Here is a 26,855-nt window from a genome sequence, read left to right on the forward strand (position 1 = left end):
AAACCAGTGGGAGAGACATTAAGGATCTGTTGCAGGGCATCAGCTTGTGGTTGCGGAGGCTGGTTTGGCAAGTCCAAAGTCTGTAGTGCAGGCAGGAACTCCCAGCCATGAATGGAAGCTGCTCTCCACAGATGGAATTTGGGGGCGGGGTGGGGGGAGTTGCATTTATTTTTATTAAAAAAAATTTTTTTTTACTGTTTATTTTTGAGAGAGACAGAGTGAGCGTGGGGGAGGGGCAGCGAGAGCAAGAGGGAGACACAGAATTCGGAGCAGGAAGCAGGATCCAGGCTCTGAGCCATCAGCACAGAGCCGATGCGGGGCTCGAACCCACAAACCGTGTGAGCCGATGTTGGATGCTTAACGGTCTGAGCCACTCAGGCGCCCCTGTAAGTTTCACTTCTTCTCTAAAGGCTCCCTCCTTTTTTGTTAAAATAAAAAAAAAAATATATATATATATATATATATTGAGTTGGACGTTTAACCGACTGAGCCACCCAGGTGCCCCAGTCAATATATATATATATATATATATATTTTTTTTTTAACGTTTTATTTCTTTTTGAGACAGAGAGACAGAGCATGAATGGGGCAAGGGCAGAGAGAGAGGGAGACACAGAATCGGAAGCAGGCTCCAGGCTCTGAGCCATCGCCCAGAGCCCCACGCAGGCTCGAACTCACGGACCTTGAGATCGTGACCTGAGCCGAAGTCGGACGCTTAACCGACTGAGCCACCCAGGCGCCCCGATGTTAAAAATTTAAAAAATGTTTTTATTTTTGAGAAGAGAGAGACAGGGCATGAGCGGGGGAGGGGTAGACAAGACAGAGAATCCGAAGCAGGCTCCAGGCTCTGAGCCGTCAGCACAGAGCCCGAGGAGAGGAGGGGCTCGAAGGCACAAGCCGTGAGATCAGGACCTGAGCTGAAGTTGGACACCCAAACGACTGAGCCACCCAGGCGCCCCCTCTAAAGGCCCTTTTACTGATGGAATCAAGCCCATCCAAGTCATCCAGAATAATCTCCCTTTAGGTTGGCGAATTATAGACTTTAATCATATCTACAAAATACTTTTGTAGCAACACAGAGATCCGTATTTGATTGAATAACAGACGATGACCTAGCAGAGGTGACTCATAAAGCTCAACATCACAGGTGAGAATTACCTCTGTGATCACAGAGTATCACTGTTTATTTCATATTCATATGGAGACAGTATTTGGCTTAAAAGTCAGCGGCTGTATGCAAATCAACCATTTTTTTTTTTTTTTAAACAGTGCATGATGCAAAATTAAATGGAAGACCTTGTTATACAAGGCCCACCAAACTTGCAAACACTGCTGCTGCTGCGGCTGTGGGGGTAGGTCTCTTTACCAGGCACTTTGACTATGCTCCATGAAAAGGTACATAGAGCAAACTCACTCCAAGCATGGCTAGAAAAATTTGGCCCATTCCCTGCCTTGTTCTTAACAAGACATTGAAGACATTTTATTTTTTTTAAGCTTATTTATTTTGAGAGAGAGAGAGAGAGAGAGAGAGAAAAGCACGTGCAAGTGGAGGAGGGGTAGAGAGAGAGGAAGACAGAGGATCCGAAGTAGGCTCTGTGCTGACTTGAGAGAGCCGGATGTGGGGCTCGAACCCCCTCATCGTGAGATCATGACCTGAGCCGAAGTCGGATGCTTAACCGACTGAGCCACCCAGGCGCCCCGAAGATACTTTAAAAATAGGCTACTGTAGTTCTCAAACTTTTGGTCTCAGGACCTTCATATGCATCAAAATTACCGAGGACTTTAGTTAGGGCTTTTGTTTCTATGGGTTGTGTCCTTAGTTTGGGCTGCTATAGGCGCACTGAACTCTCTCCAGGGAGCTGCAGACTGTGTACCATTCAGGGAGGGGCGTTTGCCCTTGGAAGCTCATCTGAGGAGCTTCTCCCACCCTGGAAGTGCATGGACTCCAGCTTAGGAGTGTTTGGGCAGGGGTCTGATCAGTACCCTTTTATGTAGCAGTGGATAAACAGCTTTTCTGATACTAAGACATAAGAACAAAACAGGAAGAAAGGTAGGAACCGTGGAAGGAAGGAAGGAGAGAATTAAAAAGTGGTTTACTTAGTAAAGATCTTCATCTTATTGCTTGAAAGACCAAAACCATTTAAGAGGGAAACTTGCTAATCTTTTGCTGTATGCATAAAGATTGTAAGTAAAAGAATCATCCCTTTAAAAGAACTTATTGCATAAGTTAGATGTCTGCAATAGGAAGACAGAAGTGCTATGTATTTATTTGTATTCTATCACGCCTGTAAGCAATTATGTGGGAGTGGGGTGGAAACGGTCACCTGCAGAATAAAAGAAGTAACCTGTTATCAGTTAGAGACTTAAAAAGTGAGAAGCATTGAGGAGTTTTAAGTAAGTACGGCATTCCACAATGATGCTTAACAGTTTATACTAATTGCTGATAAACTTGATACAATAAAGTGAGATCAGGCATTGAAGTACATTCTCTTCTTAAACATAGGTTTGCATTTACCAAAGATATCATTTTGTGACAGCCAAAGGAAAACCTTTTCAACACAGTCAACAGGGAACAATGCTCTCATCTTAATCAATGGACATTTTTTTTTAAGTTTATTTATTTTGAGAGAGAGAGAGAGAGAGAGAGAGAGAGAGAGGCAGGCAGAGGGGTAGAGAGAGAGGGAGAGAGAAACCCAAGCAGGCCCCATGCTCAGTGCAGAGCCTGATATTGGGGCTTGATCCCATGAACTGTGAGACCGCATCCTGAGCCAAGATTGAGTCGGACGCTTAACCGACTGCGCCACCCAGGCGCCCCGAATGGAAATTTTTAAGAAGAGTCTGAAAAGATAGCTGGCTGTAGCACTCATTTGATTATAGGAAGCTGGGAAACAGAAGGGGCATAAGGTGCCTTTGTAGTTCTGAGTACAGAATTAGGGCAGTGGTAAATATAAACTAAATGGTCTTGAAGGAAGATAACACGGGTAATCTCAGTAGACATACTCTAAATAAATTATTAATAAAGCGATGGGGAACTAGATTTCTAAGGAAATTTGGGCACAAATGTTTTCTCCAGAAGGCACCAGAGGGGTTGTCAGTGATCAGTTTTGTACTGGCATACGAATCACAGATCTGAAAAGACTTCACACGTACAAAGTTGGTCCTTGGACAAAACTGTTCCTTGACCAGGCTCTTTTTGGGGTGTGGAGCACAAGTAAGAACACGTTTCCGGGCTTTGGAGAAACAGCCAACGGGCGTTGGAGAAAGACTAAGAAAATACTGAAGGGACGGGTTGAGAGGAAGAAAGAAAAGGTTACTGAACAACTTAATAACAATAGACACCTGTACAAAAGATCATCATACAGATAATGGAGGCTAAATTTTATTTCCAGCTTGGCAGAAAAAGAACCTGCATACATAGGTGGCAGCACAAAGGATTCAGTTTCAATTTAAAGAAGTCAGTTTTGAGTCACTGATACTAAATAATGGGAAAGGGTCCGCAGGATGGTGTGGGACCTTCAAAGACAAGATATGTGTGTCCCTGAAAGGCTGGGTGAAGGGAAGACTTAAGTTCCCGTATTTTCTGTATGTGATACTGCGTGTTCTCTAACTCAGACGCAACACCGCACACCTATCATGAGATCCGGAGTTCCCCTGGGGTTATCAATTATCCGCACAGCCCTCCTCTAACGAAAGGCTTGTGACTGGTTCATATTCAACCCTTAATGTGATAGCACTCTTGTGGGCTTCACGATGGAACAGAGGTACATGGAGATTCTCATAAATTTTATAAAATATGTTAATTGATCCCACTTTGAAGAAATTTTATGAAAGATTAGATTTTCTTTATCAGAATAGATAGGTTCAAGATGCATTTCTTGCACTGCACTGTTTTAATGACATTTCATTTTTATATTGGTATGCCATTACTGGGGGATTTTGTTTAAATTCTAGAAAAATTGAAAGACACTTTTTTTTTTTTATAAAGTAGGCTCCACACCTAATATGGGGCTCAAACTCAAGACCCTAAGATCAAGAGTTGCATGCTCTACTGACTGAACCAGCCAGATGCCCCTGAAAGACACTTTTTATTCAGTTTATTTAAGCCTGAGGTCATTCAGCATAGGTGATTTTTGCATTTCACAAAGGTTATTCTGTAGTTTAATAAACATTAAGATCAAGCACACTAAATCTTTAATATACTAAATCTAATAGATGAGAGAAGATTTAAAAGACAATATGTTCCTTTGTCCACTTGAAAGGGTTGCTTAAGTTGATGACTAATTAATCTTGCATTGTTAAATTCCATTCCTAAATATTTTGATGAGTACTGTTAGTTTGATAACTATTTGTAAAGTATTTGTGGTTACGTGTTGAATTCTCATGTCAACAGTTTTTAGTCTGTTATTATTAATATGACATGAAAAGGATGAATTCCTAAAAAACCAAATGCAAGAATCATTTTGCTAAAATCACGTGCAAAGAGAAAAGCTGAAGCTGCAATAAACATAGCAAAGCTATCTGGGTTTGAACAAAAGATTATGGAATTAGGCACATGTATTTTACACTGTATGTAACTCTATCTTTTCAGTCCTAACAAGCTCACTTGGATTCATTCTTCCTCAGATCCAAATACGCTTAAGCTCTTTAAGGATTGGTACTATCTCATTTTTTCTTGCTGGTTCATTAGTACAGCACCCACTAAAGAACAACTATTGTGAGCACAGTGATAGTTTAGAAAACAAAATGAAAGAGGATGGAAGCAAAAAAGCCCTTTGCTTGCAGCCAAGAAGACGTGGGGATTAAATATGTATTTCTTTTGAACAACTGTCTAGAAGAATTTCCACAACTGTTTTGAAGAAATAAATGTCTATAAAATATGGAATTCCATAGTATAAACAATTTTGACATCTTTTGTTGAGAGACCAAAACAAAAAACATAGTGTATGTTCTGCAGCTCGGAAATTAATAAATCCCCAAGTTTCAATTTCCACTAAAATATTTATTTAATTAATGATATCTTACAGAAATAAATAAGAACGGTTTTTTTCTAATACAGATAGGTATATTTATATATATATATTTTTTCTTTTTTTACAAAATTGAAGCATATCAAATTGTTTTCCCTAAAACTTTAGCTCAAAAAGGAATACTAGGAAACAAACAGAAATACTGAAACATGCTCATCATTAAATTACAACCATGGACCTTCTGAATCTCAGTATGACACAGGATTTACAGAAAGACCATGAGATGTGGAGTAGGGGACCTGGGTTCCACTGCTTCCTTGCTACGTGTCACAAGCATGGCTCTCTGTATTTCTGAACCTTGGTTCTCCAACTTCAAAACAGGAATGATAATAGTTATATCAACTTCACAGGATTATTGGGCAAATTAAAGCTGAATGTGAATGTATAGGAAAGCTCTTTGTAATATGTAAAGAGCTACAAAAATAATAGTTTTGTTTAATTTCATATAAAAGAATTGATGCATATCTTCCTTCAACTGAGGAATAAGCACCAAAAACATGTGTGTGTTTTCTTCAGTTGAATTATGTCACCCTATAAACCTAGAATAAGAAAATGCACCTTAACTAAGCACCAAAGCTTCTTGGACAAATATGATATAAGGGATATTTCTATTACAGTTTTCTGGGCAGCTGAGTAGGAGCTAATGAGTCCTGAGGGTCATTTAAAACTCTGAAGGCTCAAAGAAAACAAAACAAGAACCTCTGTGTTACATCAAATGGCTAGGATAAAACAAGCTACTCCTTCTTTAGTGACTTCAAAGTCCATTAATTCTTCACAGAAGAAGAAACACTCAGTTGTTATCAGTTGCAATTATTTGCTTATGTAAATATGACATTCTCTTGTTCCAAAGATCAAATACTAGTCCTTGAGAGAAGTCCTAGTGAAATAAAATAACAAATTATCACAAAGTTAGATACCAGTGGTTAAAAGTCTAGTTTCCCAAGAACACGGGAAAGGAAAAGAACCCAAAACATCAGTATAATAATGATAAAAAACAAAACAAAAAAACTAAAAAACCCCCACAAAACCCTGCCATAATTTCCATGTTATAATGATTAAGAACTAAAATTATAAAACTTGCAATATTTACAGACACATCGATCTTAAAACAAGTAAAAACTTAACGATAAGAAAAATTAAAAGTAGAGAAAGCAGTTTAGATCATTTTACGGTAAATATGAATATACTTAAAATGCTAAAGTTCACTGCTTACGCTGACACTACCTAACACATCATAGAAATAAGAAGTGTTCAATGTTTCAATTTTTAGTAGCAACACACAGAGAAAGAAATTACTTGCCTAATATTAACTTATTGTTAGGAGTTGTATTACTGTAAAGTTACTATGCATGGAGTTACAGTCTAAAACTACTCAAATAACTAGGAGTTAATATAATTTACCATGTACTTTAAATACTACTAGCAACATATTGGTGAATCATGTGCTAAAGATACCGAAGGCCCTTCCAAAACTGAGATTTATGTGGGTCAGATATACTAGGTCATATAAAACCAGATCACTTTACTTTTCTCCCTTCCTCTAACTCTTTTTAAGACTGATAAAAAAAAAAAAAAGTACAGGTTACCTCTCTTAATTCCCTCGCCTTATCAGATATAGATATTCTTTGGGGCAAAAAATAAATGTTTTATTAGGAGTGTAAAATTAAAAATCTTTATAGATCTTTTGGAAACAAGATATTGGAAAGGACTCAGTAACTACTAGGACACTGTACAACTAAAAAAAAGAAAGAAATTCATTCAATGAAGAACAGTGTATTTACTGACATCTACTGGAGTTTTTACTTATAACTTTGCTCTATAAGCTATGAAAAAATTTAAATACATTAAAGTCTGTGGATTGAATCAAGTGTACTTCATTCAAGTTCTTCAGTTTCTTTGGTAAACAGGTCTGCCAGATCAGCCAAGGTTAAGACAGAGGCCTCTGGATGCTTCACCGATGAGTTCGTGTGACTGCAGGATTTTCCAAGTGAGTAGAGTCAGAAAGAAACCAAGGAATAAATGATTATATTTGTCTTATATTTTGCTCTAGTCCTGTAATAATCTAAGACATTATGAGATAAGAATATAATATTCTTATAATGTAAAACCGTATTTGTTGATAAGTGTTTGTAAGTGAGCCAGAAACTCTGAGTAGAAAGTTGGTGACAGGATCATTATTACTTCTTGTCAAAATTAGGGAAGACTTCCATACAGTATTTTCAGGCTTTGTTATAAAATGTCTTTTCTCTCCATGATTAATAAAACAAAGAAATAAAACCTATGCCAACAGCTACGAAGGCTCTCACCTTACAATTTACCTTCTTACTATCAAAAGTTAGTGTATTTCAAGACAATTTCAACAGCTCTTCTAACTGGTATGTCATTTAAGTGGCTTAACTATAATCACTGAATTCTGTTCCACATGGAAACATGAACAAAAAGCCTTCATGTCTGATGCAAACAGCTTTCAAGGCAGACTCTTCCCTTCCCATTAAACCACAGATGGAAGGAAACTTCTGGTTTCAAATGGTTTCTTTGCTATGCACACTACCTCTGTAGAGACATCCCTTCTAGGGCAATTATTCTTTTGTATCTTCCAACCATTACCTATTTCATAAGGATGTAGTAAGCCATTGGTTTATATTTTCAAAATGACTTTATAGGAAATTATAGAATCAATATTAGAAAGTTTTATAATTCTAAAGTTAAGTTTTTAAAATTAAGGCTACTCTGGTCTCTCTGCTTCTGTTGTGCCTTTGGAACTAATCTCACAATTCCCAGCTGAGTTTTAAGTCCAGATCTTCCTCTGTGTATGTAACTAAGGTGTGTGATGTATAAAGAAACACTGTAAGTTTCCTTTCACAGATACCAGACTAAGGCTGTCAGGTGGGGCATAAAGATAGATTTCTTTAAAAAGTAATCCAATATGGCAAAGAAAAGTAGGACGTTTAAATATTTTTACACATTACAATCCCTATTAACAAATTAAATCAAATATAGGATGCCAGAGCATTACGGGGTAAAATGTCCCATCTTGCTTTTAAAAAGTATTTGCACTTAATATTTTTTGGTTGACTAAGTGGTCATCTAAGTGAAGAAGTCCCAAACACTCACATGATGTCATGTAAACAGGAAACGCTCAGGGGCTTGGATAAAGCGTTACCTACCTCTTCTCAGCAGTTTTCAGCATGGCTTGCATTCTTTCTTCTATTGTTGCCTTAATTAAGAATCTGTGTACAATAGTAGGTCTAGAAGGTACATAACAATGATACATTCAAAAACATCTTAAAACTAATTAGGACAAACAAGATTTCACATATTATATGCTACATTCATCAGTCACTTAGTGCCACCTGGTAGGTACTCATCAGTGTGCTGGGGGGGGGGGGGCGGTCAGCGGTGAATAAAACAAACTAGCCTTAATGAACTGACATTTGAACAAGGGGAGACACACAATAAACACATAAATCAGATGGTACAGATAATGACACAAGGCAGCTGAGACATATGAGTTAAAACGTGACCGATGGGAAGGAGGCCACTCAGCAAAGGAGAAGCAGGAAGAGCATCCAAACAGAAGAAACAATAAGTAAATGCAAGCTCTTGAAACACGCTTGAAACAAGCCTAAAATGTCTGAAGGGCACAAGGAAGGCTGGCGTGGCGGAAGGGTACTGTAATGTAGGGGTAGAGAGTGGAAGTGAGATTGCAGAGGTAGGCAGGGACCAGATCGTGTAGGGTCTGGAGGGACATGGCAGGAATCCGGATTTTTATTGTGGTTATGGGGGGAAGCCATCCATGGGTTTTAGGCGTGATTTCATTTGTACTCGCTTATACTTTAGACATCTCTTTGGCTCCTGCATGGGGGATGAACTATTAGGTAGCAAAAGTTAAGGAGTTCTGTCAGAGTCCAGGTAAGGGGTGGGCTGTACTCTGGTTGGATCAGTGGCAACAGTACGTAGCAGAAGATTTGGAATGTCTGGCAAGATAGAGCTGGCAGGTAGAACTGGCAAGACTTCAGTGATGGTGTGGACGTGTGGACAAAGAGACAAATCTGGAAGAGTCCTAGACCTCTGGTCTGAGAAACTACGCATGAGAGAGGCAGACTATAAGATGGGGAGGGCTTGGGGTGGGTGGGAGCGCAGCCTATGGGAAACCGGAGTTTTCCATAAGCTAGGTATCCAAGGGGAGGTGGAGTCCAGATATGTGTGAAGTGGCAGAACTGGGTGTGCGGGTCTGAGACGGGAGCTGAAGGGGCATGTCTGGACCAGGGACATGCGTCTGAGAGTCATCAGCGCGTAAGTGCTACTTAGAGCTCTACGACTGGATGAACTCATTTAGGAAGCATAGATGAGAAAAAAAGAGCCCTCAGGGACCACTGGCAAGAAGTAGGTCATTAATAGCATTTTGAAACCTTATTTTGGTGGCACGGTGAGGACCAAAACCCCACCAGAAAGGCCGAGAGCGGAGGGGTAAGGAAGTGGATGGAGGTGGAATACAGGGGTGTGTTTCTACAGATGGGTGATACTAAGACATATTTATGTGGTCATGTGTTACAAGAGGAATGCCCTTGAGAGAGTAGGAGAACGGATGGCACCCATGACAAGTGGAAAGGCTGGCTTTTGAAAGAAAAGGGACACTCCCCCGGCTGTGACAGAAGGGAGGGAACATACTGTGCCTTCCTGCTTTTTGCTACTGAGGAAACATCCCAATGCCCACCTACGACCAATGCCTGCACTTGAGCGTTGTTTTACACTCTCTCCTCTCTTGCTTTACTAGTTGTTCCGTCTTTAATGAACCATTCCTTTATTTCTCCCATATGAAAGGAAAAACAACAACGAAAAACCCCTCTTGATCTCATACTCTTCCCTTTCTCTGCTCTTTGCAGCAAAACTGCTCAAAATACGAGTCCTACCAGGGTGCCTGGGTGGCTCAGTGGGTTAAGCTTCCAACTTCAGCTCAGGTCATGATCTCGAGGTTTGTGAGTTCGAGCCCCAAGTCGGGCTCTGTACTGACAGCTCAGAGCTGGAGCCTGCTTCAGATTCTGTGTCTCTCTCTCTCTGTCCCTCCCATGCTCACGCTCTGTCTCTCTCTGTCTCTCTAATAAATAAACGTTGCTGCAAGTCCTACCAGCAATGCAGAGGCAGCTGTGTGCTGTGCTTACAGGCATGGACTGGGGAGGCAGAGCAGCTGTTTGAAACCCGCCACCACTTTTGCTAGCTATGTGACCTTGGACAAGTGACTTAACCCCTCTGTGTTAGATAAGTGTTTGTTCATAAATAAATAAAACCCTATTCTCTCTTACCCTCGAATCAGACCATCTCCTCCCCTACCGGCTCTCTGACTTCATCTCCTACTTCTCTCCGCTTTGCTTATTCTACTTTAGCAACCCTGGCTCCTTGCTATTCCTCAAATGTACCCAGCACACCTCTGACTTAGGGTCTTTGCACTGAGTGTGCTTTCTACGTGAATATTACTCTCCATGACACCTGCATGACTTTCACATCTCTTTCAACTCTTTGTTCAGATGTTAACTTCTCCATAAAAATATTGCATGCCATCCTGCCCAGCCAATGCCCTCTTAATCCTCCTTACCCTGCTCTATTTTTCCAGCTCCTAACTTAGTAGATGTTTTACTTCTGCTTATTGTTTACCATCTCTCTACCGGCTGTCTTATAACTAGAATTTAAGTTCCACAAGGGCATCTCAAATACTTAGAACAGTGCCTGGCACACAGAAGGTGCTCAATGACAATTTGCTGAAGGAGGTATGTGGGTACCGATGCAGGCAGACTGCTCAGGTTGGTGATGGAAAGATGAGATGCTTCAAATCTGAGATATCTGTTTTGCACATGTGAGGCAAGACTGCCATCAGTGGGGAGCAGGAAGATACAGAAGACTTTTACGACCATCTCTTCAGAAAGTGGAAAAATCTATTTACTAGGGAAGCATAGTAAGATGAGTCAAGTAGTGTTGAACGGTCTTTTTGGACTGTGGTCTTACATATGAGCTGCGTCTAGTCTATGCCTTGGAAAACACTGAAAAGATGAGAGGTCAATGTTTAAAAGTGTAAGAAAAAACAAACCAAAAAAACAACATAGTAAGACATAACTGCATTTTAAATGATACTCAACAGGGCTTAGAACAAGCATGCATTTATCAGTTATGTTACCTTGCCATATTTTACTAAGGGTTTATTTGATGAACATGTCTCTTGCCTGCTAAAAGTTAAAAGCCCTCATTTGCTCTCTTGGCTATTGCTTACAAGGCTCTTCAGCGTTTTGAGTAGGGCACATAAGATCAGATCCCCTGCCATTCCTCTCCGCAGGCTCTATACCCCAGCAATCCCAAACTCCTTCCAGTTCCTAGGAATATCATGGCGTTTATCTGCTCTGTGTTCCTGCACATGCAACTCTCTTTGGTTGTGAGATCACCCTTTTCTAGCCCAACGTTGAAATAATTATTTCTTCAAGACTCAACCCAATGAAGCCTTCTGTGACTTTCGAGGCACAACCGATCAGCCCCTTTTGTTACACGGTACTTCTAATGTATTTTTGCACATTCTACTGCAGTATGTCAAATCTTCTGTTTCTGGTACTACACAGTGATTTCCTTGGGGGAGTAGGTTATGTCTTACTCAGTTTGAGTCTTCAGTATCTAGAATAATGCATGACATATAGTTGCTGCTCAAACAACATTTATTTAATGAGTACTCAGTATGGATTTTTTCTAAACATTCAAGGCATCTAATATCTAGGAGGTAATACATCTAAGAGGTCTTATGAAGGATAGTTTTCTATTCTAATATTTGAATAAAAGTAGTAGATATTACATAGTATTCACTATTAGGTTTGCTTTGGGTCTAAACTAAATCTAATTATTTCTCAGAGTGGACCTATGGGACTGTCTTTCCCTAAGGGGAAGAATTAAAAAAAAAAATTTTTTTTTCAACATTTATTCATTTTTGAGACAGAGAGAGACAGAGCATGAACGGGGGAAGGTCAGAGAGAGAGGGAGACACAGAATCTGAAACAGACTCCAGGATCTGAACTGTCAGCACAGAGCCTGACGTGGGGCTCGAACTCACAGACCACGAGATCATGACCTGAGCTGAAGTCGGACGCCCAACTGACTGAGCCACCCAGGCGCCCCCTTAAGGGGAAGAATTTAAAAGGGGTCATGAATGAGATCTGCCTTTTTTAAATACAGGCTACTTTAGACAATCAAAAATCAATTCTTCTCAAAGTCACAACGGATATCTTCAACTCTGCAGCTGTCTTAAATATTTTAAGAAACTGTTTTGGTAAAGTGATCAGGGTAGAGTTTGAAGACAAAAACTGGGAGAATTTGGGATTTGCTCGAGTAGGGAGGGCTGGAAATCGCAAAACGTCTGTTGGTCATATAATGATACTTGGAAAATTTAATACATAAGGAAATAATTAATGAATAGGTTTAATGAACATAAATGAAGAGCTTAAACACTGATTTGTATCTTAAAAACTTGAAGCAAAAGTAAGTGATGTTAATTTTAGTCCTTACTTGGTCTGTCCAATTCGGTGCACCCTCCCAATGGCCTGAAGCTCGTGGGCAGGGTTCAAAATGGGCTCCACCAAGAGAACATGAGTTGCTTCAATGATAGTTAATCCGTTAGAACCTGTGTGCAGGGGCAGCAGCAAAATATTGATTTGGGGATCATGTTTAAATGCTGAGAGGTTCTCCTAAAAAAAGAAAGGTACATTTAAATTTTAGCTGCATCAGTTAAAAATAAGAGTGGTATATTATAGCTCATATTAAAGAAGACTAGTGGTATCCAGGTCATTGTGAAATGTCATAATTAAGACAAGTAAATGTAAAATTATTAATTTTAGAAAATGTAAACTTGTTGTTTGACTTCATGAGGAAAAGTATCACATAAGCCCTCTTGTTCACTGCGATACGGTGGAGGCAAAAGATACATGTATGTGATGGATACAGATTAAACTACATGAGCTTCCAGGAAAGAGAGAGAGGAGGAGTGTGTTAAGAGTGAGGATGAGGTCAGAGGTATGAAATCTGCTACATTTTCACTTGGTCTTTTTGTTTTTTGACTCTCAGGGTGTGTGCCTGTCATGCTGAGTGTCATGTGAGGACTTGGGCCATATAGTTTTGCTTGATGCAGTGTCTTGAGAACTTAATCCTGGCAAGATGGCCCTGTCCGTTCAAAAGGTGAATCCCAGGCTGTCTCCTCTATTAAAGCCAACACCCTCAAGTCAGAAGATCTTAAAAAAGAAAAAAATGATCTTGCTATAGGTATAACTGAACAGATAAAAAAATTATAGTTTCTCCACCTTGCTTTTGAATGTTAATTTTATAATCAATAACTCAAACCCTTACACAAGACAATAAATGGAAGTAACCTAGTTAGCAGCAGTTTAAATTTGCAACTAAATCCCCACCTCCCCAAACGCAAGTAAAATCTTCTTGACATACCTGAAATGTCTTAACACGGCTGATCTGAGCAAATTCCATGTTGTTGTCAGTGAGGGCTTTTGAAATAATATCTAATACGTCTTGCCACTAGAACACATAAAACAATAAGAAAACAAATATTTACACATAGCTTTCACATAAAAAGGAGTTGAAAAGGGACTAAATGAAAATAACTTTTGTACCTCAGAATTCAGAAAAAAAAATCTTCAAATGTAGTACCATCAATATTATTTAGTTCTATAGTTTTTTTTTTTTTTTTTTTTTTTTTTTTTTTTTTTTTGAGATCAAATGCTGGTTAAAGACAGGGTAAAAAACATGACTGCCTTTGGGAAATGAAGTTAAGATAAAGAGAAATAATATCAAATAAATAATGGAGTGCTTAACGGATATAGTTGCTTACCTTTTAGAAATGAAAACTAGAATTTTTACTCATATTTTTTTTAATGAGCAGCAGGCAAAAATTTAATTATTAGAATATAAGAACAGAAAGGAAGAATAGTATGAACGCTCTTTTTACAGAGAGGGGACATTCAAAAGTGAACGCCCCTTTACTCAATATTTTATTCAGCAGATTTTTTCTTAAACAACCAATTTCATTTGTGAAATGAGACTTTCCAGGTTATAGGTTCTAATTTTTAACATATTAATACCAGAAAATCCTCATAAACCACAAACAGGACATGTAGCTGTAGAAATTGCCTTGTGAAGCATCACCAAATTCCTCTAAAAATAATTCTATCCTATGGACATAGGAAAATAAAACATGAACATGGAAAATCTAACAGTAATTCTAAATCTCTACTATATGAGGGTAAACATTAAACATGCATTCTCAGATATAAGCTGATTAGAGCCAGAAAGCCAGTGTGAGCCAAGACCAAGGAAGAACATGGTTGACTGTACCGTTGAGAAGACCAGTGCTTTAGCGCCCGGGTCTCTGAGCTGGATTCTCATCAGAGTTCTGACCACAGCTTCCACTTTGGTAGAATGGCTGCCCTTTGAACACAAAGAAGAAAACACGTCACTGCCAAATTAAATCTAGTTTATAATGGAAAGGAAAACCAATATAAGACACTTTTATTACCAAAACTACAGGTGCATCAAAACAAACTATCAGGTACATATGTGTCTACTCTTCTTTATTCTATATTTGCTGGAAGTTTTCTTTAGCCTCAAATTGTAGAAGTTATAGAATTTACACCCAGAGAAAACTGGAATATGAAACACACCAGGAAGTTACAAGTGATATGATCCTGAAGAGAAGATTCTTAGGTTAAAGTGGTTAGGTTTTGTAGTTGTAAGATTTTGTTATTTTAGATAAGCAGAATTGACATAGAAAACACTCTATATTTATATGGATATAAAGTATATATATAAATATACATATTTATATACATATATTTTATATAAATATACATATTTATATATATTTTTATATAAATATGTATATTTATACAGATATTATAGCATTAGAAATGTTAAGAATACAATGAATCAAATTCCAATGCAAGCAAACTGCGAAGAATCCTTTCTTGCAAGGGAATTACAAAGGACAGGGACAGAGGTACAAATGACAGCCACCTGGACAGCAGCAGATTTCTACAAAGCTAGATAAACACTCAACGAGTGGTTTTTGCATCTTCTGGAGCCATTTCCATCATAAAAGTAGAAAAATGCAAAAATAAAAATGGGGAAATAACAAAATGAGGAAATGAGCCAGTGTTTTTATGGCCTTCATAGAGAAACTTCCTCCTGGAATGTTCTGGGAGATGGCATGACATGAAGAAATTAAGGGCACAGGATTCTGAACGTGATAAATCTAAATTCAACAGCCAGTTCTGCATCTCGCTAGTTATACAGACTACCCTTTCTGAGCCATAGTTTCATCATCTGTCAAGCAGGAATAATTTTACCTACTTCCAAAGATTGCTGTGATGGTTACATGAGAAAATACATGTATAACATTGAACTCAAACCTGGCAAAGAGCACTCAATACCTTATTATCTTTCTAAGACATTACATATGAGCACTATAATGACATAGATAATCCCACAAGGGCACAGAGCTAACCAAAAAGAGTAAACCGACTCTACTCACCGCTTTTACACAGAGACACTCAAAGGTAAAATATATGAACAGATCAAGAAAGAAAGGCATAGCATTTTTAAGTCAGCAAGACAGAATTATAGAAGTTTTAAAATTCTAGTATTAAAATCCCAAGTCTACATATGCAGATTTTCAATTATACTTAAAAGTTTGCAGATTGTCAATTATACTCGAAGGGTTAAAAAATAGAAGGGATCTGTTTCAGTCTAAAAACTGTCTTAAACAAGAGCAAAATTATCTCAAATATGAGAAAACAGGAAATCAGCATAAAGCGAGTGTTTAACGAGCTTAGACAGAAAAATCCATATCCTTGCAAGGTCTCGTGTTCAAAAATATTTTCAAGTGAAATATCATGATAACTATAAAACCTTCCATCTATTAAGCTGCTTTTTATGAAAAGTTCAAAAGAAAACAAAATAATCTTCTATAAGCAACATTCTAAACCGGAGTGCTAACTCTCTGAAGGAAAAGACCAGAACATTTCGCTTTGATCAAAGTTTGGCCAGTTCGGTGGTAGCTCTCAATGAGCCCTTGCAAACAGCTTGGAACCATTTGGTCCTAGTCCAGTTACTTCCACTATTAAAGAAGAATAATAAGGAAGTCTAAGAAATTCAAAACTCTGCTTGGCAAAAAGCTACATGGGAAGTGAGACTACCTTAATACCCTTTCCTTCCAGATGGATAGAAAATGGCTACTGAGAATGAGAACAATAGAGGAAGAAGTGGGTGGCCCACATATATTGGCAGGTTTTGGTTTGAGCATGCAGGTCCTGCATAATGAAAAAAACCCAAATCCAATAAATGCAAAATCCTTACGTGAGGCCAATATGTTAAGGTAGTTTCTGTCAAGATGAAAGATTCATGTTTTAGACTACTTGAAGACATTTATCATAAATGGTCATTGAAAATGTTGCCTCAAGTCACAAGAGGATATGTTGAGTTTATTTCAATAACAATTCCTAATTTGTTGCTAAATGAAAAGAAAATACTATGAACAATGAAGGATTACTGAGCTAAAAAGTTAACAGAGAAACGCAATAAACTGTAGGAGAAAAACTGAATAGAAGTCAGATAAGGATCTGGTTTCTATCTTACCCATTAGATTTATCACAGGCACATTTTAGATAATTTAGACTTAGGCATTTTAGAAGCCTACATAAAAATGCATACATACTCCAAAATATTTGTAAAGGTTTTATAAAATGGCATTTTCACTTAACATTGTATCTTAGCAATCTATTCACGTAGGACCTTTATATTTACCTGACCTCAATGGCTGCACAATATTTAGGGTACAACAATTTATTAAACATTTGCTTATCAGTATACATTTAGGCTTCTTGTTCAGTACACATTAGGCTTCACATTTAATGCATTCTTTCTGACTATTATAAACAGTACTTTAATGATCCTTGTGCTTACAGCTTTGGGTACATGTGCGAGTACTTTGTTGGATAGGCACTTCAAAGTAGAATTAATTGTTGGTCAGAGGCTCAAAGAACTTTAATTAGATATTTGGATTTCGGTAGATTTTGGTATATCAAATTGCCCTCTAAAAATGCTGGAAGTTTTAACAACCAACAGTTAAAAATACTTCCTTCTTTGCATGCTTGTTAAAATTTAATTTTTTGCCAGTCTGATAGGTGAGATGAGGGGTCAAATTTTTATTTAGTCTACATTTCCTAAGAGTGAATTTGAATATCATTAATTGGCTATTTAGAACTCCTCTTCTGTGAACTGTACTCATATCCTTTGCCAATTAAAAAAAAACTAAGTTTTCATTTCTTACTGATTTGTACCTCTCATATATTGTACATGCTAAATTTATGTTGTAAATGTTTTCCAACCTCTTTGTATGTAGTTCACAGTTGTGTTAAATGCACTAATGTCAGCAAAAGTGCTATATTAATACACATTAGTTACAGTAACTCACAAATGTTTGATGAATGACCACTGGATTTAAAAACGAGGTGTTCTTTGATTTATTCTTTTATTAGATTCTTCTATGCTTGACATTTACTTAGTCTTTCATAAGGGAAAGATGAGAGATTTTATTTGGAGAAGAGCAGCTTTTTCCTCAATTAATTGCCCTGCCATGGTTCTTTTTTTATTCTTTATTTTAAGTAGGCTCCATGCACAATGTGGGGCTTGAACTAATGACCCTGAGATTATGAGTCACATGCTTACCAGCCAGGTGCCATTGTCATGGTTCTATATGACTTCATATGATATTATATCATATCTCAGAGTATAGGACACTTTGTCAGTATCAGTCAATATACTGTTTGAAGACAAGGACCAAATGGCATTTACTTTTATATCACCTAGAGCCTGCATCATCCTTTGTAAACAGTATACACTCAGTCAGCTTATTTAATGCACACACACACACACACACACACACACACAAATTACATATAGGCTTCTCAATCCCAAATATGCGGAGTAAAAAAATGAATAAATAAAATAAAATTAAAAGGGGGTTAGAATACAATTTAAAACTCCCAATGTAGTTTTTATTGGTTCAGAATGATCAACAATAGGCAAACCAAATCTTGTGATTAATCTCTGGCTTTCCCACCTACACTAGCTAGAGACTCAGACAAGAGCAGTCAAGAAAGACAGGGGGGATTTGATCTAGCACAAAGCAGGCTCTAGGTGGATTCTGTATTAGATACTAGGTAATGAAATCACTGGAACTGGTCTTAAAAGAAGCCTGCAACTGGAGGGTGGTACCATTTCATTATATAGGTTGATAAACACTAAAAAAAAATTTTTTTTTTAACCGAACTATCAGGAGCTACAGGAGAGGTTAATAAAGTTGGTGACCCCAGTAGGCTTTTATTTTCAATCTTTAGAATCTCAGATTCCCACTACATTATGCCCTGATTCATGAACTTTTCTTCTCTTTCCTGCTTGTGCTTTTTACTTCCAAATGAAAAAGCAAGAGTCCCAAAATAATACTGAAAAGACCATGGTTGTTCTTAGAGCAAAGTCAATGGAAGTGAACAAAGAGGGCAGACTTTCTTCTGCATTTTCCTCATAACTCAAGTCCCTCCAACATTTAAAGTCAGTTCATATTGATTATTCAAATCATTCATTTATTTATTCAACAAAAATTCCAAGAACTATATTAGGCACTGGATATACAAATATCAAAAGATACACTCTGTTACTCTCCCAAATATACAGTCTAATGCAAGTTACAGAATACAGAGGAAAACAAAAAAAGATGGTTTATACTGCTGGTTTGGCCTGGGTGCAATTTAAGTGGATGTTTTATTATACTGTCTTAATGAGTACTACACATATTCTACTACTTATTTATTTGTTTGTTTATTTATTTAAAATGATTATTTTTGAGAGAGAGGGACAGACAGAGAATGAGTGGGGAAGGGGCAGAGAGAGAGGGAGACAGAATCCAAAGCAGGCTCCAGGCTCTGAGCTATCAGCACAGAGACTGATGCAGAGCTCAAACCCATGACTGGATCATGACCTGAGACAAAGTCGGATGCTTACCCGACTGAGCCACCCAGTCGACCCTCTACTACTCTTTTTAATGTTTCTGTCTCAAATGCATAAACGAACTTTGGCTCAAATCTGTCAGTTTCTGAGAAGACTATTCAATGTTGCCACAGCTACAGAAAAGAAATCTGTTAAAAAGGGTAAAAACAAAAAGAAGGGGATGGGTTATATGATAGGCAAGCCTGGAGGGGATCACAGAAGAGGCACAAAAGAGATAAGGATGAGGCGATGTGGACACCAATCTATCCTTACGCAAGGTGTTCACAAAGTATGAATATTCTCAAGCCAGGTAAAATGGCAGCCTCAATCTAACTTGGCTTATTACTTTTTTTTTTTTTTTTAGCTATATCAGTAAATATACAGATGCAAAGATAGGTTGGAATATGTATTCTTGAGGAGGGTACATGGAGAGAGAAATCCCGCAAGACTACTAGATCACTTAATATATTAGGTTGATAAAGTTGCATTTAATTATAAGCACCTTTGTCCTCTTCTGAAATTTTTGTCCCTTTTCTCATTACCATTCTTTCTTGATAGTCTCTTCGGTTTTTCCAGATACATATCCACCAAACCTGACTTTGTGATCAATGCTTGGCTTTGATCAAGTTTCTGAAACATTAGTGATGAAGGCCCAGCTTTGGAGTAAAGATACATTGTCTGTCCCCTGCCTTCCCTTGACCTTATCTTCGTGGTTGCTCTCCCTAAGGCACTAGTTCTAAGATCAACTGGAGAGCCAGGATGGGAGACATACAAAGTACCACCAGTCAGATCAAGTCAGTACCTTTCCTGGTGTTCCACTCATGAGATAAGCAGCCAAGAGTATTATAACAGTTAATGAAGAAAAAGGATGGAATTTTTCTTCTTTACAGCAAAAGAATCACAAAATGTTCTTTATGAAAATCTTTGCTCCCTTGCTTGTAATTTAACCAACAAAATCAAATAAGGTCTCTAAACTACATATACAGGAGGACTTTCACTTTCTGGAAAATAAACTGCAAAGTTAAAGTTCTAGACTTTGGGTAGGATGTCAAGGCAATGAAAACATAGCAGATACCCATTTGCACCAAAGGCCAACAAAGACTATTTCTTATGAAGTCTGGCTTAGAAGTTGTCTAGTAGCATAACTAAAGATCAGAAATGTCATGTACCTCTTATCTACTCTAAGTAGGTGCAACTAGCTTATTTTCATCACAGAGTTAAAATTCAATGGAGTAAGGAAGCCCTATAGTCTTAGGTTCCTGTTTTAAAATTCTGGGAACCTAAAGTTTGAATTAAAATTTGTTACATGTGTTAAAAGGATGGAAAACTCACTTTTGTTTCTTTATCATATATTCACTAGATTGAAAGAATTCTTTTTTTTTTTCTTTTTGATGTTGATTTTTGAGAGACAGTGTGAGGAGAGGGGCAGGGAGACAGGGAGACACAGAATCCGGCTCCGAGGTATCAGCAAAGCCTGAGGCGTGGCTTGAACTTGCGAACTGTGAGATCATGACCTGAGCTGAACTTGGACACTTAATCGACTGAGCCACCCAGGTGCCCTGAAAGAATTCTAATAATAAAGTAACCAAGGAGTATCTGACTTAGACTTTGATCAACCCTTCCCCTCAAGAATGTGATTAAATATCTCACCAAGTCATTCTTAGAGTGAAATACTGCTTTTCATTGTCTGAAGTCTTATTACTGGGGAAAGAGGCGGGAACAGGTAAAATTCTTGAGTATGGCGTAGAACATATGCAGTGGTTGGCTTTAGTCTATTCCCTTCACATCCATTTCCTGTTGCTGAGAATCCTTATTTAGGGAAGGTAGGAAAGGAAGGAGAACAGACAGGAGATCTCCCTAGTACGGCAGCAATGTGCTACTTGCACTTGGTTTAATATAAATAAAACTAGTGTTCTATGACTGGAGAGTTATTATTGCTTTGTATTATATTCCTTTGTCATCAGTCTTGCCTTTCTCCCTTGAGCCCCTCTATATTCTATTTACGTAATCTCTCCACATTCATCTCCCACTTTTTCTCTGCAATATCTATGGATTCTCATGGTCATGGTTTGCTCCATAGTAGAATTAAGGGCTAAAGTGGCTGCTGGGTCCTGAAGAACATCAGAAAAAAGTCGAACAGTGGAGATGATGAATGCACTCAGTCTTATTTCTCATCAAACATTAGAGAGAATATTCATGTTTAGAGACTACTTTATGTCAACACACAGGGCATATCTTTAGAGATTTTACATGTATTATATGTATTCCATATATGTGAAATACATACACACTAGTTTATGTGAAACATTTGCAATCATGTCTTACATCAAAGGGTGATGTCAGTCACTTATCACTCTATAGTGAAGTCAAATTGAAGTCATTTTTTGAAATTTGCCATTTACACACTCATCCTGCTAAAATTTCTTGAAGCAGTATAGCACAGTGAAAAAAAGAATATTACAACGATTACATGGATATTGGTGCCAGATGAAGTTGACACAGAAATTAAGGAAGATTTCTAGAAAAAAGTTCGAAGTTTCATTAGACTGGGGTGCTTGGAAGGTTTTTCTTTGAAAAGCAAATTTTAAATCTACAGGATTAGAATTATATTCCTTTCCACATGTCTTCAATCACTCTACCTGGTTCCACAGTGAAAATATTGTTCACTATTTACTGACTTTCTTTGATATGGAAGACATATCTACAATTAGGTAATAAAAGGTGCATGATACTGTAACAGAAATTAGGATGTGGAAAAGAGAAGAAACATTGAAAGAGGAAGAGATGCGCTAATTTCCGCATATTGTAAAGTGAGGAGAGAGCATATACTGTCTATGGTCTCCGGCTAGTATTTTAAGTAAGAAAATCTATGTGTGTTACCAGAAGTCATATAGGTGACCTTTACAACGAACAACAGAAACTGATCACTGTGGTGAGACAAAGAAGGGAGAAGGGAGGACAGCATTGCTTTTCACCGTGTGCCATTCCACTTGATTCTGAATAGATTTTTCTTTCTTTCCTACCCTTATTTCTTACAGATGGACAAGAGATTTAGGGGGCTGGAGGAAGACCTGTAATTCTGGGACCTTTTTAACTTGTTCGCTCCACAGTATGATCAGCATTGTGCTTATCCAAGCGAACGGGCTCTCTGAACGTGAGTACTCTAGTGCAGCGTGCTACTGCACCTGCAGGCCTCTTCCTGCCCGAGGGCCAAATGGATGCCTAGCCTGTGCTGTCTGCCACAGATGAGGGGTTTCAGCTTTGGGAGAGGTGAGACAATCACGTCCAAACAGAGCACAGATTTATTTTCATCTTTCAGTTATTAGATGGGATTGATTTTTGCAATCTTTAAAACATTCTACATGCAAGAGTCAATCTTAAGATTAGAGATTTTTTGAAGATTTCATCTGACTGAAAAACACCACTTTAAAGAAGACAAATTTACACTACTTAGCCAACCCCCACCATCCACGAAAAAGAACTATGTTCTCTAATCAGTAATATGACCAACTAGGATTACAACATGGTTAGGGTGACAAATAATACATTTTTTTTCTTTAGGTTTCCATGGTGGGCTTGTAACTTGCAAATAACCTGAATATTCAGTACAAAGAAACTCCTTTCTGTCTTGGTATTGCCTGACATTGAGTACTTTTATTCTGGACGTTTCTTTTTAAAAGAGAACTAATTCTTTGAATGCACCTGTGCTGTCCATAGTAGTTTCTGCTGAGTAAGATCAGTTAACATTGTTTTATTTCTGTCTGCACCTGTTCACCATGCTAAAAACCCATGTTGGTAGTGGCAGATATAATTTAGTGCAGTTACACACAGCTTGGTCTGATTGGTCTCATGAAGTAGGAGTGTTTCTCAAGCACATGTCTGGGGCAAATGTTGGGTTCTTCAAGCATTCACATATTACAATAAAGTTCAATGGAAACACCACCTATGCTGTGGGAAAGCTTACAAGTGCACTAGGCCACCAAAATATCATTCTGTCCCTTTAACTACTTTGCATAAGGATTTCAAAGACATAGGTTAGCAACTGCAAAAAAGTTAAAAATTTGGGTGCTCCTGGGTGGCTTAGTCGGTTAAGCATCCGACTTTGGCTCAGGTCATGATCTCACAGTACATGAGTTTGAGCCCCGCATTGGGTTCTCTGTAGTCAGCACAGAGACCGCTTCAGATCCTCCTCTGTCCTCCTCTCTTTCTGCCCCTCCCCTGCTCATGCTTGCTCACTCACTCTCTCTCTCAAAAAAACCGTTTTTTTAAAAAAGTTACGAATTTTGTTATATCCAAAGGCTTTTAGGGATATTATATGTAAATACTATTCAACCATTTATGTCCATCTGTCTGTCCATCCATCAGTCTATCCATCCCACTATCCACCTACATACTCAGTACCTGTTAACATACCAGGCATTGTTCTAGATGCTGGGGATACAGTAGTGAATAAACCAAAAGTCCCTACCTCATGAACAGTGTCCTTTCCACATTTTAATGACGTGTATACCCCGCAAAGTGTTGTTTTTCAGAACAGTAATTTCATAAAGATAATTTATAATTTGTATTTTAGAAGTCTCTATTATGTGCTTGATGTTTGTAAGCTATTGCTAACTTTAACACAAGACTCACTAACAGTTCAGAATTACAAATGCTAACTTGGCCAGTGAATATAAATTGCTTTTTATGACCAAATTATACTTACTCATGACATTTTCTAACAAAAATAAATGAATGCCTTCTAAAATTATCAGTTAATGTTCATATAAAAGTATCTTATATAAAAGTATTTAGCTAAGTATACTGAAATATAATTGCTTGTGGATTATATTCACCAAATTATTTTAGGATCAGCCAGAATTCTGGAATCAGTTTTTTCCCATCCAGATGTTTAATTATATTAAGAAAGTGTAAGATAGACTTCACAACTCATCCTTGAATAAACTGAACAAAAACTCAAAAAAAAAAAAAAAAAAGAAAAGAAAAGAAAAGAGGGGTGCCTGCGTGGCTCAGTCAGCTGGTTAAGTGTCTGATACTTGATTTCAGATCAGGTCATGATCTTACAGTCATGGGATCAAGCCCCGTGTCAGGTGTCAGGCTGTGTTGGGTATGGAGCCTGCTTAAGATTCTCTCTGTCTCTATCTGCTCCTTCCCTGCTCACGCAGGCTCTCTCTCCCTCTCAAAAAAGAAAAAAAGAAAAGAAGAGAGAAGAAAAGAAACAACAGAATTCTACACATACAGTTTCACACATGATATCGCTAAAATACTCTGGGAGTCTGAATGTAGAAATATAGTTATTTTTGTTTTCTCTACAAAGAAGCTGTGTAAAGACATCTCTATTATCAATAAATTTACTTGTTAAGGATGCAGATTTCTGGACCAGATTCCAGATCTAATGAGTTAAAATTTAAATGGGAATGGGGCGGGATAAATATGTCTTTTTTTTTTTTTTTTTTTTTTTAAGAAGGAGGCCAATTATTAGACACTCAAACGTTTGAGAATCTGAAACGGTTGTGCACCTGTGCAGGACGGTGGGAAGGCTGCCGTTTCGCTGTGGCTAATACCCATGTAGTGTATTTTCTCCTGGGTAGAAACTTCGCATGACATAAAAACCTTGCCCATCATAGGGACAGGGTTTCCACTGACAAAAATGCTTTGTATGAAACCTCTCCAAACTTAGAACACAGGGAACATGCCACGTGGGGCATATGTTCTGCCAGGAAGCCTACTTCACCATCCAAAATGCCTGGCAGTTGTCAGAACTTGCAAGGGGAATTTTGTTTACTTTGTGAAATGCCCAGTAGGTTCCAAGGGTCATTTAGGAATACTGTCACAAAGCCGTTAGGGTAGATACAGTCTTTAACTTAAGTGCATCCACTAAAGGGAACACCAATTCAGTTTGTTTCTATGGTCCATCAAAAGGATTCCTCATATTGTGAAATACCAGTAGAAAACAGGTCATGTTATTTAATACTATTTTTGTTTGTCAAATATCTCTTATCTAAGACCAGCTACATGATTAAGCACTATGTATGATATACTGTCTACTGAGAGTCTTGACATGAATACTTAAGAGTGAAGTAAACATTTCAGGTAATACAAAAACTTCAATGAAATAAAAAAATTTACTTCTCAGTCTTGTGTAATAAAGGCCAGAGATTTGATAATCCACAATAAAATAAAAAATCCCTAGGTTTAGCAATAGTTTGATGTAATACTTAACAAAATTTCAAAATAATGCCGTAATTATTTACATGGAGTCATCTTTATTTTATATATGAATACTCCCTCAACTTCACAACTGATGATGTGACTATTCAGTAGGATAGTTTCAGATGCAGGGAGTCTGAAAAAACAATAGGCAGATGCTTCAAAGAGAAGGTGGCAGACAGTAGGGCAGAAATGTGACAACAGCCAGAAAAGGGGGCGGGCAGCAGAAGGCAGAAGTGGCAGACACAAATGGTGACAGAAAAGGCGGTGAGAAGCAAAAGTAAATGTGGCAAGAAGCAAAACCTGCAAGCCTATCGGGTCCAATATTCATTCAGTCACTGTGTTTAATAAAAAGGGAATACAAGCATTGACGCATCTGTGACAAAAGAAAAGTTACCTTTAGTAAATTCTGTAATCTGACAACTTTTTATGAGATGCATCAATTAATTCGTATGTTCATCAGTACCGAGGTAAGACAGGAAGAAGTCAGAGCATAATAAACAGCATTTGTACGCCAATATTCCCGTCCCAACAGGACAGCAAATGTAACTGCCTTGATCTCTCTCCTGTGTATCTAGGAAAGGTGCCATAAAACAAACAGGTGTTTGGGTTTGATGGGCTCAATGACTCAGTTTCATAGAGGCCGTGCTGTTTACTGGTAGCTAGAGCAATCACTTCCTAAACTTCACGGCATGAAGCCTGACACAGCACTTCTTTCTCACACTCATTCCTTATACTGTGATGAACGCTTTTATCTAATAAGGGTCAGCAGCCCTTCTTAGCCACGAATGCCATCTGTGGCCTTGGGATGTCTAAGGCCAAAGAAAGAATTAGAAGAGAAACAAGGGCTAAGAAAGACTTTTTTAAGGGAAGGAGAAGGAAGCTGCCAGGATTGGGAAGAAAGGGAAAGAGGGAACATGGGAAGAAAGCACTTTTTAAAGAAAAAAAATTTTTTAAAAAATCTTTATTTTTGAGAGAGAGCGAGCGAGCAGGGGAGGAACAGAGAGAGGGAGACACAGAATCCGAGGCAGGCTCCAGGCTCCGAGCTGTCAGCACAGAGCCTGACGTGGGGCTCGAACCCACAAACCGCGAGATCATGACCTGAGCTGAAGTCGGACGCTTAACCGACTGAGCCACCCAGGTGCCCCAGAAAGCACTTCTTTGGGTGGGGAGGAAGATCAGGTCTAACCATCAAATGCCTCAGGGCTGGTCAGCAGATTGCACCACAGACCACCTTAGTCTTCCTTCACTCAGTAACCCTTTGGCATGTGGCTTAAAAATACACATTTATCCAGGGGATTCACCAGGATCAGGGCTACATGACCCCTGTAAGTCATGATCCTCTCATCACTCAGTCGGCCCCATTCTGTGACTCCCCTACTGCTCTGCAGTTCCCTCCCACTCCCCGCCCTGCCTTTTCTCTTTCTACTCCCGAACTCTGGTGGTTCCCCAGGAATGAGGGCTTTATGGCCAACAAACTCTTCTACGCTTTCAACCTTTTGTGGAAATGCTGCTCTCCACTTCCTTGCTTTAACTAGAACA

The 26,855-nt window shown here is 38.3% G+C and overlaps 1 protein-coding gene across 3 annotated transcripts in view; it reads right to left on the bottom strand.

Moving 5' to 3' along the window:
- Window positions 1-5,006: 5,006 nt before the first annotated feature.
- SHPRH (SNF2 histone linker PHD RING helicase) overlaps window positions 5,007-26,855 on the bottom strand; it is a 94,346-nt gene continuing 72,497 nt past the window's right edge. For 2 of the 3 annotated variants that reach the window (XM_047858412.1, XM_047858413.1), the window contains exons 26-30: window positions 14,397-14,489; window positions 13,494-13,580; window positions 12,564-12,742; window positions 8,195-8,275; window positions 5,007-6,998 (exon numbers count right to left, since the gene is read on the bottom strand). In XM_047858412.1, coding sequence (XP_047714368.1) covers window positions 6,902-6,998; window positions 8,195-8,275; window positions 12,564-12,742; window positions 13,494-13,580; window positions 14,397-14,489 — 537 coding nt within the window. In that variant the 3' untranslated portion in view covers window positions 5,007-6,901. The remainder of the gene's footprint in view (window positions 6,999-8,194; window positions 8,276-12,563; window positions 12,743-13,493; window positions 13,581-14,396; window positions 14,490-26,855) is intronic. The other variant, XM_047858414.1, reaches the window with a different exon arrangement.

Source organism: Prionailurus viverrinus, chromosome B2 (genome assembly GCF_022837055.1).
Source record: "Prionailurus viverrinus isolate Anna chromosome B2, UM_Priviv_1.0, whole genome shotgun sequence".
NCBI classification, from domain to species: Eukaryota; Metazoa; Chordata; class Mammalia; order Carnivora; family Felidae; genus Prionailurus; species Prionailurus viverrinus.